General features: G+C 54.9%; 1 protein-coding gene across 1 annotated transcript; it reads left to right on the top strand.

The window, feature by feature from the left end:
• Positions 1–10,492: 10,492 nt before the first annotated feature.
• Positions 10,493–11,678, top strand: NKX3-2 (NK3 homeobox 2; the record flags this gene model as incomplete). Its single annotated transcript, XM_084285553.1, has 2 exons — positions 10,493–10,904; positions 11,200–11,678. 2 exons carry the CDS (start codon positions 10,493–10,495, stop codon positions 11,676–11,678), a joined length of 891 nt encoding a protein of 296 aa, XP_084141679.1.
• Positions 11,679–18,861: the final 7,183 nt, after the last annotated feature.

The following is an 18,861-nucleotide window of genomic DNA, read 5'->3' on the forward strand; positions in this document are numbered from 1 at the left end:
GCCATCTCTTATTCCTTTGCTCCTCTCCCTATTCTCACACCTTTCTTAAAATTTGTCTCAGCTTTTATCACCTCTTTTTATTCTGAAAGATAGGAAGAACAGGAATGTGATCAGCAGCCTTTAAAAAAGGGGAAGAGCTCCAATCAGTTGTGTTTCCAACCAAGGGCATCAGAACCAAAGCTGTCCATCTGCACAAGCTCTTCAGCGTTCATTGACCAAAGATGAGGGATGGTGTAGAGCCAAGATCCACGATGTATGCGTTAGGCCAACATTGGCTCTGTTTGTCCAATGTCTAAAACGCTGTGTCTTCATCTGCCTGGGACTTGGTAAAGGTGAATGTATTTTGACATAATAGGGAAAATTTTAAGCATATTCTAACAGTTTAGAGGCCAAAGTCCTTACAAGTGAAAGGTGAGAATCCCTGTCCCACTGGATACCTTGGAAGTGTTGTCTTTCTGCCAGGGCAGAAACTGCAGGGCTGGGATTTTGGGGGGATTTCTCCTCCGATGGGAGCCTCCGGGATCCTTTATCGCAGTGAATGTGGAGTGGGACCATGTCCCTTGGTGCCCAGCATGTCCCCGGGTGCTGTGTTGGGAAGGACACACACAAGGGCTCCCATTGCCGGCCCAACGATGGGACGGGGAGCCCGGCCCCGCACGGCCTCAACAGCCGCACTCACAGCCTGCTGCGGCAAAATCGCGGCTTGGTGGGGAAATATAAATACATAAATAAATAAATAACCCCCGGAAAGGTGCTTCCCAGGCACGGATGGCCGCAGGCAGCCGCTAGGTGGCAACGGGTGCCCGCCGGCAGCAGCGCCCGCCGCCCCCGGCCCCGGTGCGGGGGGGAGGCCGGGCCGAGGGGAGCCCCCCCTGGCCGTACCGGGGCCCTGCTCCACACCAACACGGAGCCCTCCAAGCCCACCGCCCTGCACCCGCAGGAGAAGTGCTTCTGCAGGAGCACAGCCACTTGTAACCCCGTTCACGTGAGCGTAGTACAGGGCACAGCGGGCTGTGGGGTCCCACTCCATCCCCCACCACGTTTCGAGGTGCAATGTAAGCATAGCGAATCCCGTATCTATCACGGCTCTGCATTTATCGGCACTTCGGGCTTCTGGAGGAGCAACACATTCAGCACGTTCCCTCAAGTGTGGCAAGTTGGGTTTGGGGGTTTGGCAATAGCTTTCTTCTCCAGTCACCGTTTCCTTGCCCAGATCTTCCCATCCCTCTCTTTTTCCACCCTCACTTCTCATCTGTTCTCCCTCCTTTGCTCAACCCCTCCATGTCTCACACAGGCCCCTCTCAGTTCTCCCTTCTTGTCCTCTCCGCTTTTTTTTTGCTTCCTGTCATCAGCTTGTTACCTTCTCTCAGGCCAGGCAGGTCCTGATCACTCCCTCTGCCCTTGTCCTTCTTTTATTTTTCTTAAAAGTCCTTTTTTTTTCTGCTCAATTTTCCCTTCCTGCCATTCTTCTTGCCACAAACGAGAACTTTTATGAGTAGCCTCTCTCATTTTGATGGTTGTTATTGGAAGGGACAATTACTGCTCTTTCACTAGCTTCAGCAAGAGGCTTTGCTAAGACCCCAAGCTTTAAACAGGCCTGGCGCTACTCGTACTCCACAAAACAGAAGCTCTCATTGGGCCACAAGTCCTGGCCCAATGCTCACTTGCTGGCCTCATTATATAGGAGAAGGCCCTGGTGGCCCTCCTGAAGGTGGCAGACTGGTGGCTGCTCCCAGCTGGACGAGCATGTCATGCCCTTACCCACAGCTCTGCAACCAGCCGCAAGAGTCCTGGGAAGCCACAGACAGGTGAAACAGCCCAGTCCTATTCCCCCAAACATCAAGCTTCTGCATTTTCACCCAAGCTGCTCTTTATTCAAAAAAAAAAAAAAAAAAAAAGAAGAAAAAAAAAGAAACCAGATAAATATTATTTATCATCACTACTGCATGACTTCTAAGGCAACAAGCCCGACTGGTCTCCTCTTGCATACCTGGAGCAATGCTTGCCAACTTCCTGATAAGCAAGTGTAACACTTACCTGAGCTATGGGAGCAGCCGGGCTTTCGCACAGATCCCAAACCCTGTGGAAGCAGAACATATGCAGACCCACAAGCCTGGGGTGCAGATAGATGTGAAGGAGGAGGCATGCGATCATCCAGTAATCCACAGATATCAGAGAATTCAGAAGCCTGGACTGCTTTGGTGACAGGCAGCAGATGTTCTGCGCTGCTTGGAGAAAGTCCTGTCAGTAGCGTGGGCAGAAGTTCTTCCTCTGTGCCTCGGTGCTTTGAAAAAAAAGAACAAAAAAGAGGATCACAGGGGTCTGGCTCAGCAAGACACTGAGATTCAAGGGACACATGACTTGATCAGCCGGCTTTGTAAAGCAGCTGGCTTGTACTGAATCACTGGTACATGGACCTACTGACATCCAAACAGGTTAGATATGGGCTAAAAAGACTTTACGTTCACTCTTAATAGCTGTTCAAAGGTAGGGTGATAAGAGAAGTTGTGGAAATATCAGGCAGAGCAATTATAATCCCCAGTTCATTAGCCATCCCTACTTCTCATATAATTCTGATGCGACCAGAATCACCTTCCAGGTTCCCAGGACCCTGCAAGCAAGAACTGGGCTGGAGCCAATGTCCAGCACCAGCAGAGCTAGCAGATAGAAAGGCAAGAGGGAAGACTACAGCCCATTCTAGAAGGAAGCCATCAAACACTCCCTTTGCATCTTGGAGGAAAAGCATGGGGGATTTTGGTATGTCAGTTGGGGTCTGGGTGCTAGGACACGTGATAAGGCACACAGTATCAAAGCTAGCTTAGGACAGTATTTTCATAAGCTGGTCTTGTCACAGGGCTTGGAATAACACTTTTTGAAAATACAAGAGCATGGGGCTGTGATATTCACCACAAAAGCCACTACCACACACCCTGCCCAGAGCACTATGGCTGCTGAAATAAAAACACACACACATTCCTGTCGTGACACTGGTTGTGGATGGCAGGCTACTTTTCAGCTCCACAGCTGGTAGCCTTGTCTTCTCCTCACCAAAAGGGTCTTGCTGCATCATTATCTTCCTGCCCAGGTGTTCTGACATTTAATATGCTCTCTGTAAAAGCACCTGTTACCTTGTACCAAAGCAGTTACACGACCTGCCCAGGCCTGCTTCTCAGAAACCACCATGACTGAGAAAGAAGCTCTAGGAGACATAGCAGTGCACCTGGCCAAATGCAGACCCAGGAACAAGGCATTTCAGGCTGGGAGTTGGAAACTCTTCCATGCCGCGTGCTGCCATAGCCTCCCCAGTCTGTCAAGTCTCCTCTCCAGGCCTCCTGCCACTGTCCCAGCATCTGCCAGCAGTTCCCAGGGCTTCAGAAAGTCAGAACACCTCACGACCACAGAAGTTTCTTATAACTGGAGGGGTCAATAAAATAGCTGAATTAAATCCTGTGGGCAATATGGTGTTGTAATGAGAAGATCCTTTACCTCCAGATGGTTTCTGCTCCCTCCACTATAACTATGGGCAAAGTATGAACATCACCATGGGCACAACTAATAGTGTTCATATTATTCCTCCTCACAAAGAGGAGCAATCATGATGGTACAAAGAGGTTAGACTGCAAAGATGTTGTTGTGTATTTTGCAGAAGACTATGGCAGTGGTCTGTTTTGGAGCTATGAAGAACAACTTTGTTTTGTTAGGAGATGCATTTCCTGCAAACGAAGCACATCTGACACAAAAGAGCATAGGGACTGAGTGATGAATGCACTGCCCCTGCATTACCCTTCTCTGGTCAGAGTCCCTTTGACACAGAAGTGTTGCACAAAGTATATATACACTGTGTGAAAGAAACACAAACTCATCAGAAGTCCTCCAGAGATATGAAAGGACAGATGATAGCAGCATTTTTGGCTGAAGACAGGGTTTTAACGCTTCCTACAGGCAGCAATCTCTGATGGTCTTATGTGGGGTTGGAACAGCGAGAGCATGTAGAGAAAAGCGTGGGTTTTTAATCAGCTCTCATAAAAAACAGACAATGCTATAAAGCACCAGAATGCCACACCACATACTGCCCTCTTTCCCAAGCAGGGAAAGCAGAAAGCTCTCACTCTTCCTGCCAAAAATAACCTCATCCATAGCGCAGGAAATCACAACTTTCCATCTTGAAAGTATTACCAAAATGTCCTTCCAGCCAGCACTCCTCTGCCTTCCCTGCTTCATTCTCAGGCAGATTTCTGTGTCCTTTTGTTATTAAAAAACCTCCTGGATAAATAAAAGGACTTTCTTGGTTTTCCAAGGGATTCACAGCTGACATTTTGTCTACCCACATGTCTGGTCCCACTTAGGCATAGCCCCCCTGTAGTGCTGGGGACTTCTTCAACCATTTCATTTACACTCAGTCATTGAATTCAGTTCATAATGAATTGGGTGTGAACTGGTTTTGTCATATTGCTCATTTTTATTCTTTGTCACATGTCTTAGCATTTTTTTCTTCTGTTAGGTAAAGCCCCAAATGTCCCTGGCTAATAAATTATAGAAACTGTTACTCCTATGGCAGCAACACCCGGAGGACCCACTCATGCTATGGTCACTCAACGCCATAATAACGCCCAGCAGGAGACAGCTTGAAGCCCAAAATCTCTAATTTCAGTTGAGAAAGCACTAAGAAACAAATGGAGCAAGGAATTCTGAGAGGGTAGAATGAGCTTCATAAGGACAAGGAAACATGCATATTTGCAGTCATCCATAATTGACATGTTCAAAGTCTCTATTCTCTAAGATTCACACAGAAAATACGGATAATAACTGTACTGCCTGCTGACAATTTGTGTCATGTTCGCTAATTTTCTGGCAGCCAATTAAATTTGCATATGACCTGAACAAACCAGTGCCATTAATTCGTTTATGAAGTTTATGTAAGTATTTGTATTATCACTGAGCCAGCCAAAGAAATCCATGATTTAATGTAAAAGCTGTGTTTAAATGAAATGTACAGTCACTGTTCATACAAAATGATTGCCAGTGGAAACAACTCCCACCGTGGAGCTGCTAATTGCCCTAACTTCATGAACCAAACACTGGATCCAAGGTCTCTGTGCTCCAACAGCTTGACCTTGCTGCTCCATGGTGGGTTATGGGGTGTGGATCACTGCGTGAGTGAGCTGCCCGTCTCCCCCTGCTGCACGGCGTGTCAAGCTGGGTGTCCTGCTTTCAGCCAGAGGTGTCAGAAATCCCTCAGGCAGGCTGGGATCCCTTTGGAGAACTGAGACACTGCAGGGTGAGATGTTTGGTCTGAAAAACCTGGCTTCACCCTCTGCTCGGCAAAGGGATTGGTGCACTCCCAGAGGTGCTGCTGGTGCTCATCATGGGGCTGGGGGCTGCAGATGCTTGCCCAGGAGTAGAATAGCACAGCCTGCCTGCCCAAATCCTCCTGCAAGGTGAGGTGGCTCAAGGGCATCAGGCACCAAGGGTGCACCAGGCCATGGCAGCATAAAGTGTCAGGACTCGCCAGGGCTCCTCCTTTTGCCTCATTTTGACAGAGATCAGTGTTTACAAAAGATGCTCTTGATAGGAGACTGTACCCCTCTCTCCAGAAAAAAAAAATAAAATAAAATAAAATAAAATAAAAATTAATTCTGGAAGGTAACTGCATGGACCTGGATCAAAAACAGGACGACAGAAAAGTGATTCTCACCTCTGCAACACGTAATGTTTGGGCACCCAAGTTCTCTATTGGAATCCAGGCTCCCGAGTCTGATCTACTCCTCAGAGCAGGCACCACAACAGCCAGCACTGCAAGCTGAGTCTGATTACAAGCAAGAATCTGACCACAAAATGAAAATAAATAAATAAAAATAATAATAATAATAAAAAAATCTGTCCCCATAGCTTAGGCTTTTAACTGAATGAAAATGGTGTGAAAAGAGGGAATCGTTTATCTTAAACTATTTTTTTTTGAGTAATTGGTGCTTTGTATAAATGTATAATGTATAAGCCCCAAACAGTCTCAGATATTAACTTTAATTGGTGCAGAATAAAAAAAGGATAGAAAAAATAATATTAAAATATTATTGACTTGCTACCAATAAAGACATGACCCTTAGACAAAGATTGGTAATAACCTTATAATTATAAACAGTTCCAGTATCCTGAGAGGCGTCCAGGTTTGTTTGATTTACGTACCAGAAGAAACAAGAATTGTTTAAATGTTGCCCCGCTAATTTAATTAACAAAAGTCCGTCATATGTGAGAGGTGAATTCAACAAATAAAAATATGGGAAAAATTATTACTTAGTTCTACATTGAGGAGCAATGGTAAAGGAAACCTGAACTTCACGTGATGTTGCACCCAATAAACATCAAATGATTAATTGTACTTTGAGTGTTCTTAAAAGCCTAAAGACTTGCACACCACAAATGCATCTAGTGTGACTTGGTAAATATTCATTAAAATGCTCCAGCAAATAGTAAGCAAAAAAAAAAAAAATCAAAACAAATAGATGGACCAGACACTGGATGGTGACTCATGCGTGACTTGTGCGTGTCATTCTGCATCTATTTTTCTATCAGAGTGCAAGTAAATTCCACTTTTATTGAATATAATATAATTTGAATATACATATTGAATTTAACTTTATTAAAACGGATGAGAAGCTAAATACAGGAACAAAAAATCACGGCGTTTATTTCCCAGAAAAATTCAAAAGCTATAATTAATGCCTACAAGACGAATCCGGCCATTTGGATACGACGGCTTGTTTTTTATTACTAAATCAATTTAATCCTGCCCGGGCTGCATTTAACTACGTCAGAAGGCGAGGAATATATGACCATTTACTTGAGTAGTAGGAAAATCGGCGTAAAAACAAGGAAAGAGTCTAGGAGAGGACTGACTTCAGGAGATGGTCTTGCCTGCAGACAGCTGCGAGCTGCTCCCGGTATGTGCAGCTGGCGGTGGCCTCCTGGCACGGCACTGGGCATCGACAAGGCATCTTCTCTTTTTTTGGGGATCTCGAGGATTAAATAATCCGTACGGTTTTTTCCTTCTGGGGGTCTTGCAAGGAGGGATAGCTCGGGAGAAATGCTGCCACGCGGTGCTGACAGCGAAACGCTGGCAGCTTTGCTTCCTTGCTCGGTGCCGGGCGTGCCAAACCCTGGCTTTTTATCCTAAAGGTGAAGCAGCAAGAAGGGTATCTGGGCCGGTTTTCCCCGGAACAGCAGCTCTGAGCGATAACAGTGGGCCGAACTGTGTCACCCCGCGCACACGACCCAAGCCCCGAGCATTTATTCCCGTTCGGCTGTAAGAGGCTACAGGAATGCTCGCATCGCAGCCTCCCAGCCCTAAAGGACACGGGCTTTTCCCCATAAAAGGACTATGGGAGAAGAAGGGGATTGCCTGCCAGCTATTAAAACCCTCTGAGCTAATTTGCTAAGAGTTTGTCAAGTCGGTAAAATTAAACCCTTCGCTGTCAGCGTTATATTTGCACATTCTCCGGGCTTAATATTCGGTTGGGTTCCAAAAATCATTTTTTTTTCTTCACCAAATTGTAGGTGGCATATCCTTCTGTCCCTGCAGTCCATAAACATCTCACTCTCGACACCTCAGCAGGCTCCTGACGTAATTTACAAAACGATTTGGGGGCTGAGTGCTGCAGGAGAGGCTTACGCGAGGTCTCCTGGGCACATATGGACAAATCCTGCCTGGGGCTTGTCTCAGAGGCACGCAGTTACAGCTGCGGTTACCTCTGCCTGGAAATAGGCTGTTATTATTTAAGAAATTGGGTCGAAACCCGTTCAAAAGCAGACGACCTGAGATTTTCCTGCAAAACCAGCGAGCTGGCCAGGGCACCTTTACATTCGTTTGGTGCGCAGCCAGGGAGAGGCACGGCCGAGGTGAAAGCCACGAACCACATCTTCCCCGCCAGCAGCAGGGTCGGAGGGGGGTGAAACCCCCTTGCAGGAGGAATCCCCGTTTGTGCCATGGCCATCTTCCACCCGCGCCCCTGCGAGACCCGGCAGGAGGCTCTGTATTTCTGTAAGCACGTCGGGAGGTAAAATAGGGACGAGTCTGGTGAAGAAAAAAAAAAAATCTGAATAAATACAGCAAAGGTACTGTGTCCCAACTGTGGGGCAGCCCTGGGCCATGAAACTGAGGAAGGTTTTTGGGGCGGGTGGCAGGGACAGAAGCGAGTCTGCCCGGCAGGAGCAAATCCTACCCTGGAGGAAAAGCTGGAGCATCGCCTTCTCCCCGTGGGAGGCAATCCCACCCGGGAGACCTTTTTTATATATTATATATAGGGTGAGTGCCCTTGAGAGAGGTTTTGCAGCCGTTTTTTTCCTCTGCGTGTGTGCCGTCGACTCTTTCCTGAAGCGTCGTGGCATCCTGGCAGTGCTTCAGCGAGCGGGTTGCATCGCACCTGAAAAGAAGGATGGCCCAGCTGATTGCATTAATAATAATAAATTAAAAAATAATAATAATAGGAAAAGGGGCCGAGGGCAGGGGCAGCGGCGGCGGGCAGTGCGGCCGGGACGCCTCTAGATGGGGCAGCCCGCCCGCAGGCGGCCCCGGGCGCTGCGGAAGGCGTGCGGGGAGCCGGGTCCCCTGCAGGGCTTCGGCTGTATCTCGGGGGGGTCTCCAAGGAGGGTCCCCCCCGGGGAGAGGCAGGGATGGGGCAGAGAGGGGAGGCTTCATGCTCGGATTCCCCTCCGCCGCAGCCGGGCGGGCTGTGCATCCCCCCGGCGGTCTGTCTGTCCATCCGTCCGTCCGTCCCGCTGCCCCTCTTCCCGGAGGGTCGGGGGGGGCTCGGTGGGACCACCCAGCAGGCCCCCGGGCTCCGCAGCCCCCCGCCGGCCTCCCCCCGCCGCTGCTCGCTCCCCAGACGTTTCCTCCCCCGAAATGTCCTTCTCTCTCTCTTTTTTTTTTTTTTTTTTTTTTTTTTTTCTGGTCCGGGAAGAGGGCGCAGAGATAGCCCGGGGAGGCTGAGGGAGGTCGTGGTGGTGGGGATAAGGAGTGAAAAATAAAATTAAAAAAAAAAAAAATAAAAAGAGAAAGATAAAAAGAGAAGGGGCGGCGGGGAGGGAGGCTCGGTAAATCAGCGAAGAATCGCAACCACTGTGAGCTAACCGCAGGTATTTCCAAGAGCTTGGACGCGAAGCCCCGTAAAGCAGGGGCTTGGGGGGGCTGCAAGATGGCTCATCCTCCTCCTTCTCCTCCTCCTCCTCCTCCTCGCCGCTCCCCGGCCCCATAGCGGCTCTGCCCCTACACCTGAGCGGAGCCTGGACGAAGGAGCGCACCCCACTATTCCCCGTCCCCTCCGTGCCCCAAAACCTCCCCCCGGCCCTGCTCCCCCACCTGCCCCGCCTGCCCTTCTCCTCGTTCTCACCCCTGTGCACCCACACGTCCCCTCTGACGCCCCAAATTTCACCCCTCGTCTCTCCATCACCCCTTAGACTACCCGCACAAGGCACCTTCCTACACATAAGAGGATCGATCAAGGCTCCCCTCTTATTTCCCTCCATCTCTTAAAAAATCCCCTCGGATGTTTTCCGGCTGCATCGTGGCACAGACGGCAGAGCCGGCAGCTTCCAGGGGAAATACCTGGGTGGGAAAACGGGAAAAAGAAAGGAGCCCCCCCAGGGTTACCGGCAGGGAAGGACGAGCCCTCTGCTCCTTGAGCCAGGCGAAGACCATCTCCGGCGAGGCGCTGCGTACCGAGGCGGGGTTATCTATTGTCTTCATTTATTTTTTTTTCCGCTAAGAACGATGTGGGAAAACATTTCTCTCTCGCCAAAGTCGTTGAGAACCGATTCCAGCGGGGCCGGACGGTGCTGGAGGTGGGCGCACGGCCGGGCAGGAGCAGGTCAAGGGCGTGTGGGTGCGCTTCGAGGGGCGAAGCCGAGCCCGGGGGCACCGTGCGGACTCGCTCTGCTCCGCTCCCCCTTGCCCCAAAATCCCTGGGTGCCGTCCTCCCGCCCAGCAGCATCCCCCCGACGGCGCGGCCCCGTCCCGCTGCACCCCCCCCCCACACACACACACCCGGCCCCGACGCGGGCCGCAAGGGGTTAACCCCCGCGGCGCGCGTCTCCCCGCGGCGGGGAGCCAATCGGCGCGCGGCCTGCGCGCCCGCCGCCCAATGGGAAGGCGCGGGGCCGGCGCCGTCGCGCGGCGGCGAGGGCCGGCGGCGCCGGCGGGAGAAAAAGCAGAGGGCGGGCGGGGGCGGGACAGAGCGGGGCGGAGGCAGCGCCCGCGCCGCCAGGGACCCGCGGCGGAGCGCGGCGGCGGCGGCCCCGGCGGCCCCGTCCCTATGGGCGGGCGGGCCGGTAGCGGCGCAGAGAGGCTGCCCCCGCTGCTGCCCCCGCTGCTGCCCGGCCTCCCGGCGGCGCACCAAGGCCCGGCACCGGCAGCGGCACCGGAGCGGCCGGCGGCGGCGGCGATGCGGTCGCCCAGCTGAAGGCGCGGCGCCGTCGCTGCTCGCTGTCGCCCCGCCGGGCCATGGCCGTGCGCGGCGGCAACGCCCTGACGCCTTTCTCCATCCAGGCCATCCTCAACAAGAAGGAGGAGCGCGCCCGACACGCGGCGGGGCGGCCGCCGGGGCCGCCCGGGGGATGGAGGCTCTGCGGGGCTGCCGAGGGGCCGCCGCTCCCCGCCGGGGCCGGGGCCGGTGCTGCCCGGCCGCCCGCTGCCGCCCCGAGGACGCCGGCGAGCTGGGACTCGGACTCGGCGCTGAGCGAGGAGCCCGAGGGCGAGCGGCGCTCCGAGGAGGAGGGCGCCGGGGGCAGCGGCCGCCCCGCCGAGGCGGCGGGCGGCGGGGGGAGGCCGGCGGCGGCGGAGGCTCAGCCCCCGGAGGCAGCGGAGCGGGACAACGCCGGGCTCAGTGACAGCGAGATGTCGGCGGCCGTCTCAGGTACGGGCCGGGCCGGGAGGAGGGGTCGCTCTCCGCTGGGTCGCCGGTGGGAGGCGGCCGCGGGGCTCTTGTGCCGAGGGCCCGGACCGGAGGGATGGAGGGGAAGGGGTCGGAGAGGGGCCGAGCCCCCCTTCGAGCCCAGAAGGCCGAAAAACCCCCGGTGCCGTCGGGCCCCCGGTGCCGTCGGGCCGGAGCCGGCGACCCCAGCAGCGGCTCCCGGGGCGCGGGGGACCGGGGGATGGGGGCGTCCCGGTGGCTGCCCGCCGTGACCGCCGTGCTGTCGCCCTGCCCGCAGATCGCAGCCCGCCGGAGGAGGAGGACGGAGCGGGCAAGTGCGGGAAGCTGCTGCCGGCGGAGGACGAGGCGGCGGCGGCGCCGAAGCCTCGCAAGAAGCGCTCCCGGGCCGCCTTCTCCCACGCGCAGGTCTTCGAGCTGGAGCGGCGCTTCAACCACCAGCGCTACCTGTCGGGGCCCGAGCGGGCCGACCTGGCCGCCTCGCTGAAGCTGACCGAGACGCAGGTGAAGATCTGGTTCCAGAACCGGCGCTACAAGACCAAGAGGCGGCAGATGGCCGCAGACCTGCTGGCCGCCGCGCCCGCCGCCAAGAAGGTGGCCGTCAAGGTGCTGGTGCGCGACGACCAGAGACAGTACCACCCCGGCGAGGTGCTGCGGCCGCCCTCGCTGCTCTCCCTCCAGCCCTCCTATTACTATCCCTACTACTGCCTGCCCGGCTGGGCACTGTCCACCTGCGCCGCAGCCGCCGGCACCCAGTGAGGGGCACCCAGCGTGCGCCCCCCGCAGCACCCCGGGGAGCCCGTCTCCCACTCCCCCTGCTTCCCATCCACAGCCCCCGCCGCAGCTCTCGGTGCCTTGGACAGTATTTATTATTATTTTATTGTTATTTTTATTATTAATATTATTTGGACGGTCCCTCACCCGCTCCTCTCCCAGCGTAGGACTTCTCGGCCACCCCCTCGCCCCGTCCCCACCCCGGCAGCCGAGGACTCTTGCAATTCGGCACGACTAGTTCATGGTATCCATGTTGTCAGTGTATTTGGTGTAGACTTTTTTGTTTTTTTGTTTGTTTGATTTCGCTTCGGATCGGTAGAGACTCGATCTTGTGTGGGAGAGAGAAAGAGAGAGAGAGAGAAAAAAGGAAAGGAAAAAAAAAAAAAACACCATCAACAACAAAACGCCACGAAACCAAATGCAGCTCCAAAGAGGAGATCAAGGACTCCCTCGGTGGATTGTAAGGAAGCTTTTTTTTGACGTCTGTTTGAGTCCTTGGTCTTCCGACTCGTTGCAAACTGAGTGTGCCTTGTATGGTGCTGAATGTAAGGAAGCCTCTTTCAGATCCCCCCTGCTCTTGTTGCCCATGTTATTCCTGTACTCCATGATCCCTGGCAAAGGATAAATATGTCACAAAAGGGTGAGACTTATATCGCAACTCCAGACTTCTTTTTTTTTTTTTCTTTTGTTTTGTTTTGTTTTCCTGAGATCTTTCCGTGTTCGGGGAGGGAGGAGTTACGGATTTTTCGCACTTTCCAGTTGTATTAAAGTTGTTGTTATTATTATTTTTATATTCAATGTGAATATTTCTAGTCAGGCTTTAAAAAAAAAAAATCGATGTAACGGGAAATTTTAATACCAACAGTGCCTTTCACAGTTCTTCTGCAGCCCTCTCCTTCAGGGGCGGGGATTTCTGATCTGCTCAGCAATGTAATTACACTTTCTTTCATTCAAGGTAACTCATCGCTTTTTTTTTCTTTATTTTTTTTTCCTCCCTTTCTCTTTTAATGGCACTGTGCACTCAACTAGAGTATTTACTTCAAATGAATTGTGAATGTTTGTAAGCTACCCGCTGTACTTTTTTTTTTTTTTTAATTTATAAACTTTAGTTTAACACCTCGCTCTGCCGCGTGTGTCGTTTCTGAGGGCTGGCACGGATTTCCCCGGCAGCTTTTTCCCTCTCAGCTCTGCCCCTTTCCCTCCGTGCCCTGCTCCAAGGGCACCGGCAGTGGCTCCGGATCCCCCCCGGGGGCTCGGGCGTGCAGGACACGATGCTGTTCGGTCTGTCCGGGTCAGAGGGGAGCCCCCAGAACCCCCCAGCTCCCGGAGAGGAGGCTCCCGAGCGTATCCCGGGGAGGATGCGGCGCGGTGCGGGCACCCCGGGACCGCCACGTCGGTTTTCCCGTGCAAGGGGCTTGCCCGCATCCCTCGAAAACCCAGGCAGCTCCTGGGGGAAGCGGATAGTGATCATAATTATTATTCCTCCGCGTCTGCGGGTTATTCCCTCTCTGCTGGAACCTGCAGCCGGGCTCGTCCCAGCGGCCCGAGGCCGCACGGCCACGACAGCCGCTTGGGGCAGCCTCCAGCTTTGGAGAGGATTTCCCGGGGCCGGCCCTACAGTGAGCCGGAGCCGGCCCTACAAGGATCCCGGGGCCGGCAGCGTTCTGCTTGGGGCAGCTTCCCCCCCAGGGGGACGGGACGGGCAGGGCAGGGATGCGCAGCCCCTCGTTTTTCCACCCGATTTTGCCTTGCCCCTCTCCCGGGCACACCCCCGGCTCCCCGCAGCGAGCAGCCCCGGGCGGATTTGCAGCCCCACCGCCCTGCTGCCGAGCCTCGAGTCCTTCGAGCAGCCCCAGGAGGCCTCCGGGCAGCTTCCTCGGCAGCCGCCTCGCCCCCCCCAATTGTTATTTCTCTCTGCCCAGGCTCTGAGAGCAGCGCTGCGGGCTGCGGCTCTCTCCCAGACAGGCTCCCCGCGGCGTGGGCAGGGGTAGAGGGGCCGGGGGCGAGCGGATCGATCCTAAAGCTGTCGGTGTCTGTGGCACGGAGGGCTCTGCTCTGAGTTTGGGGTTTTAGCTGTGCCCCACCGGGTGGGTTGGAGCTGAGGGAAGGGTGGTTTACAGCGAAAATCTTGACGGATGCGGGAGGAACGATATTTATTAGCCCCGATCCTGAAATACATATTTTTTTCCTTCTTTCCATTTTTGTTTTTATTTTATTTTTTATTTTTTTTAACCATCTTCTCCCGCCTTTCCCACCGCTTTCCCTCCTGGGAAAACGAAAGCTGTAGGTGGCTGGAGCAGGGATGGCTCCGAGGGGACAATTTGCAAGAGCGGAGGGGCCGGGGGGGGACACGAAATTTCTGTCGCGACCGGGGGGGGCTTTCGAAGAAGCTGCTCACTGCCCCTCTGGGGCTCCGGGATGGAGAGGGGGGATTATTTCGAAGCCTTTCCCGTAGGTGACCGGGTTTTGTTATTTTTCTCCGTGCTCGCTGACGGATGGAGCACTGCAGGGAATCGCCTGATGTGAAAAGAAAGCGTCGGTCAGGAGAACTTCCCCAGGGCCCTTCGGGTTGTGGCAGTGGGTAACAGTCGCGGGACAAAGCCGCAAGCTATTTTTCTTTGAATCTAGTAAAATTAAGATGCGTTTTGTTCGAGGCAGAGATCGCTGAACAAGGTGATCCGGGCGAAGTTAGCCAGGAAGATAGGATGAGGTTCGATATCGAATATTTCGGTTTCGTTACTGCAATCGTTTGGCGTTGGCAAAATCCGGTATTGGCGGAACATCAGTGTTTTACATCGAGGAGGGTTAACTGATAATTTAATGCAATTTTACGTGAGTTTGGAGGCTTTTCTATTCCTGCTTCTACCGATAATTTTACACTTTGAAATATAAAGCAATCGCTCCGAGTCTTTTTCTCTTTTCTTAATGACAAACCCCCCAGTAAACTGCGCGTAACTCTACCAAGGCCAAAGGAATCAGTCCGGATTTTCGACGGTTCAGTTCACAGCAAAACCCGGGCTTTAGCATGCTCTCTCCATCCCACCCCCCGACCACATACTCGGCTCTAGAGCACATCCACTGCTGCACCACGACAGTAACCTCCCTATCGATATGTCCCAGCCTCTCTCCCCGAGCCCGGATCGGTGCGGGAGCCGTGGGAACACTTTTCCATCCGGCCACCGGCAGGCTACGGTCAGAAAAAAACAGTCGCAACAGGGAGAGAGAGAAACTACCGCAGCTACGAGAAATTCGATTGTTGAAATGTAATGTAAATTGTGTATATCTTTGCATATGTCTCCACAGGCGCTCGTGTTTGTGTATGAAACGCTCGCACAGGCGCAGAGACCAGCTCTGCGCCCAGAAGGCTGCCTATATTTAGATCCCTCCTGCTCGCTCGCAGGGCAATAAAACAGGAAACCACGTAGGTTTCCCTTCTCACACGCGCTTCTCAGGTAGAAATCAGTGCAGAAGAAGGAGGTTCCGGGCTCGGGTGCTCGGATGCCCGCCGTGCCCGCTGCCTGCTCCCGACGGCGCGGCACCTGCCCGGCCTCCCGGCGGCAACCGGCAGCGGAGGGCAAAGGTGGCCTGGGGGTTAAGGGCCTGTTCTCGGCCGGAGAGGGGTTTTGCAGGCCCCGTTCCGCTCCGCTTCTCCCGTCGGAGGGGAGAGAGGAGCCCCGAGGGCGGCCACACGCCTGCCGTCGAGGGTGGCGGGGTGCCCGGCCGGGAGGGACCCTTCGCCACCGCCTTGCAGCTGCGAAGGTGCGAGGATCAAGCGGCTCCGTGAGACGGGGTTGAAGGTGCCCGAGCGGGCGAGCAGCGCTGGGGACTCTGCCCGAGAAGGGAGCGGGGACGTTGGGCACCGGGGCGGCCCAGACGGGGATGAGCGGGAGCCCCGGCGCCGGGCAGAGCCGAGCCCTTGGAGGGAGATTGGAGGGTACAAAGCCAGAGCCCTGCGTTCAGGGGAGTCCAGAGGTGGTGACAGCGGTTGTGGCAGCGGGGGGCTTGGTTTTGGCCGAGGTGATGTCACAAATCCTGAGCGCTTCTTCCTCGTCCCATCCCCGGGGCCGCCACCACTGCCAGCCTTGACGAGTCCCTTTCTCCTGTCCAAAAGTCTCCCAAAAATGAAATGCGGGCTGTGTCCTGCCATTGCCTGTTGCAGGGGGAGCGGCACCAGCAGCCAGGGAGCAAAAGCAGCGCGTCCCCTGCTGAGCCACAGGGCGCCGGGACCCCGCACCGCACTGCGCCGGGGCAGCGCTCTCCAGCCTCGGCAGAGCTCCCCCACCCCCGGGGGCTAGCAGAGAGGCCGGTGGGCGAGGGGGCTCTACCTGGATCCCCCCCTCCCGGCTCGGCTGGAGATGTCTGAAGGGCCCTGCGCACCCCGGGTGCCGCATTTCCCCCCGACGGCTGCCGGTGCCTTGGCGAGGAGCGGGCGGAATGTCCCCCGCAGGTGGGATTTGCTCTTTTATTTATTCCTTTATTTAGTTTTATTTTAAGTATTGGCATTTATGGTATTTTCTTTGCAAAAAGGAAGGAGCCTGGAGCTGTTGGGAGGAGCCCACGGAGCCGAGAGGGAGGGCACGGCCGGGGGGCGACAGTGGCGGTGCCCGGCGCGATCCGGCACCATTCCGGTGTAGGGCAGGTGGGGGGGCAGGGCTGCCCCCTCCCACCCTGCCCAGGGCTCGGCCGGGGCCCTAGGGACCGAGCAGAAAGCCCAGGGGAGCTTTAGTCCTGGAGCTGGGAGCTCTTGGCTGCCCAGAGTCCGTGGAGAGGCTGGGGAAGAAGGATCCCAGCCTCCTCGCCGAGAGGTGTGACCCCATGGCTGGTCCCAAAAGGGATCCTGGAGAGCAGTGCCACTAGCAGTGGGCTCATTGGAAATAAGAGCGGGGACTGCGGAGATGCGGCTTTCACATCCCTTGGGCTCTCAGGTGCGCCCGTGGCTTTTAGCCTCAAGTGAGGCTCGGTAGCAAAAGAGGCCGGCGTTTGGGCTCCCCAGAATCTCCGCCGGTTAGGGACACCGCTGGTGATAGAATATAAACCTATGTATTAGGGCTCGTGGATAATTCAAACATTTTTTCAACTATTATTATTGCTCTTATTTATTTTAAAAAGAACCCAAGGCGGGGGCTCGGAAGGCTCCACGCAGCCTTTTCTTGCACGGCCGACTGCACAGCAGCCCAGTGCTCCCCCCCCCCCCTCCGCGAGCGAGGACGGCCAGAGAACAGGGAACAGGGCTCTCCTGGGACACAAGCCCCGAGCTGAAAAACGGTGGCAAGGCTGGGAAAAAGCACAAGTGCCTGTCCTGCAGCTTCTCGGGGCCGGACGGCAGCAGCGGGCGAGCGGGGGCTCGGCTGGACAGGGGCAGAGGGGCGGCGGGGTTTGTAGGGGGGGGTTATTTGGGGCTAAACTGGGACGAGAACTCATGGGGCAGCAGGCGGCTGCTGGGCGGCGCGGGTTGCGGCTTTGTTTCCTCGATTGCTCTGTGGGGAAAGCAAATCCTGCAAGCGATGATGGCTCAGGAAAAAAAAAAAAAAAAAAAAAAAAAAAAAGCTGGTTCAGAGGCGAGCCCTGCCTTTCTGCTCCGGAGGGAGGTGGCTGCTTGACGACCCCGCTCGCTGTCGGTGTTGAGCTCCCCGCTGCAGCCGCCCCATAGCGGGACCCCCCCGGCCCCAGGCTTTTCTCCGGGGCAGGGGCAAACCCAAACGCTCTGCCCGTGGATCCGCGCTCCGAGCAGCCGGGGAAAGTCTTTGTGTCGCAAAGGACTCGAGTGATAATTAGGGATGAAATGCGCGTGGAGAGGACTAATATTATTTTTGGCTTGGGTGGGAATAATACAGATTTGCAACCCGTAAGAATAAAGCCGGGGTAAGACTGGGAGAGGAAGGAGGGAAGGGAGGTGGCTCCGATCGCCGCCGGCAGCACCGGGTGTTGATGGCGAGCTTCGTGCCGGTCTCTTCGGCTTGGGACAGCGACGGGCAAACGCTGCCGTGCTTGGGGTCTCTGGGGAAGGCGGCCGGGGCAGGGCTGGTGCCGGAGCAGGGGGGAACGGGGCCGTTTGGCTCTCGGGAGGCTGCCGCGAACGGATTTACCAAGTCTGCGGTGCCCAAGGCGATCAGAGCAAACAAATATTGTGCCTCGGCTAACTAAATAATAATAATAATAATAATAACAAAGGGTCCATTCGCAGCTCCATGTATTCGGTTAGGAACAAATTGTAATCACAAACGGGGAATTTCTGCGGCCGCACCGCGTTTTCCCAGCGAGCGCACCGAGAAGGGAATATCTGCGCTCCTCTGCTGCTTACAGGCACCGCTCTGCAGGGCTGCGGGCTGTCCTTTTGTCAAGGGTCTCCCAGGTTGCTTTAATTTCTTACAAATCTGGCTAATTTATCGGATTTAAAAAAAAAAAAAAAAAAAAAAAAAAAAAGATTCCTGGAAGAAAACGACGCTTTTCCTCTCTCCCAAGGCGCTTTTCCTCTCTCCCTCTGGTGCGCCGTGGGTTCGCGGAGCCCGGGGAGCTGTGCATGGATGGCCGTGTCAGGCTGTTGGGGATCACCTTGGCATGGTTTGCCAACAACGCCTCCAAAAGACGGTGAAATATCCGCTTCGCCTTTGCGAACAACTGATTTCGCCGAAAAAGGATTAGAAGCGAAGGGAGAGGGCGCAGAGAAAAAAAAATACACACAATTCAATTTCCAGCCCTCGCCTTAAGGGGGGAGCTTTAAAAGGAAAGAAACGACATTTTCTCTCGGAAAAAAAAAAAAAAATACGCAAGCCTCACAAAGTGCAAATTGCTTGCGAATTGGTCTCGCCTCGGGAAGGATCCCGTGTGCGAGGAGCCCCTTGGCCAGGAAGGCACCGGGGGACTCGGAGGGAGCGGGATGCCGGCCGTGCCTTCCTGCTGGAGCAGGGGGCTCAGACGGGTCCCCCTCGGGGATGGCATCCCCCAGCAGCACCCCACGGCCTCTGCCCTCCGGGGGGTGCCCGCAGCACCCACGGGCGCCCCGAGGTGCTGCCGGCCTCCCTCGGCCGGCGGGGAGGGTGCCCTCAATGCCAGGCCTGTACGCTTGGAGCTTGATTTCGCACGTCAAGGGTAATTTCTCCATACAACTTAATGGACGCGGCTTGACATCCATAATGATCGCTAATCATTCAAATTATTTTTGCTAGCG

Source organism: Netta rufina, assembly GCF_964035555.1.
Source record: "Netta rufina genome assembly, chromosome: 4".
Classification (NCBI taxonomy): Eukaryota; Metazoa; Chordata; class Aves; order Anseriformes; family Anatidae; genus Netta; species Netta rufina.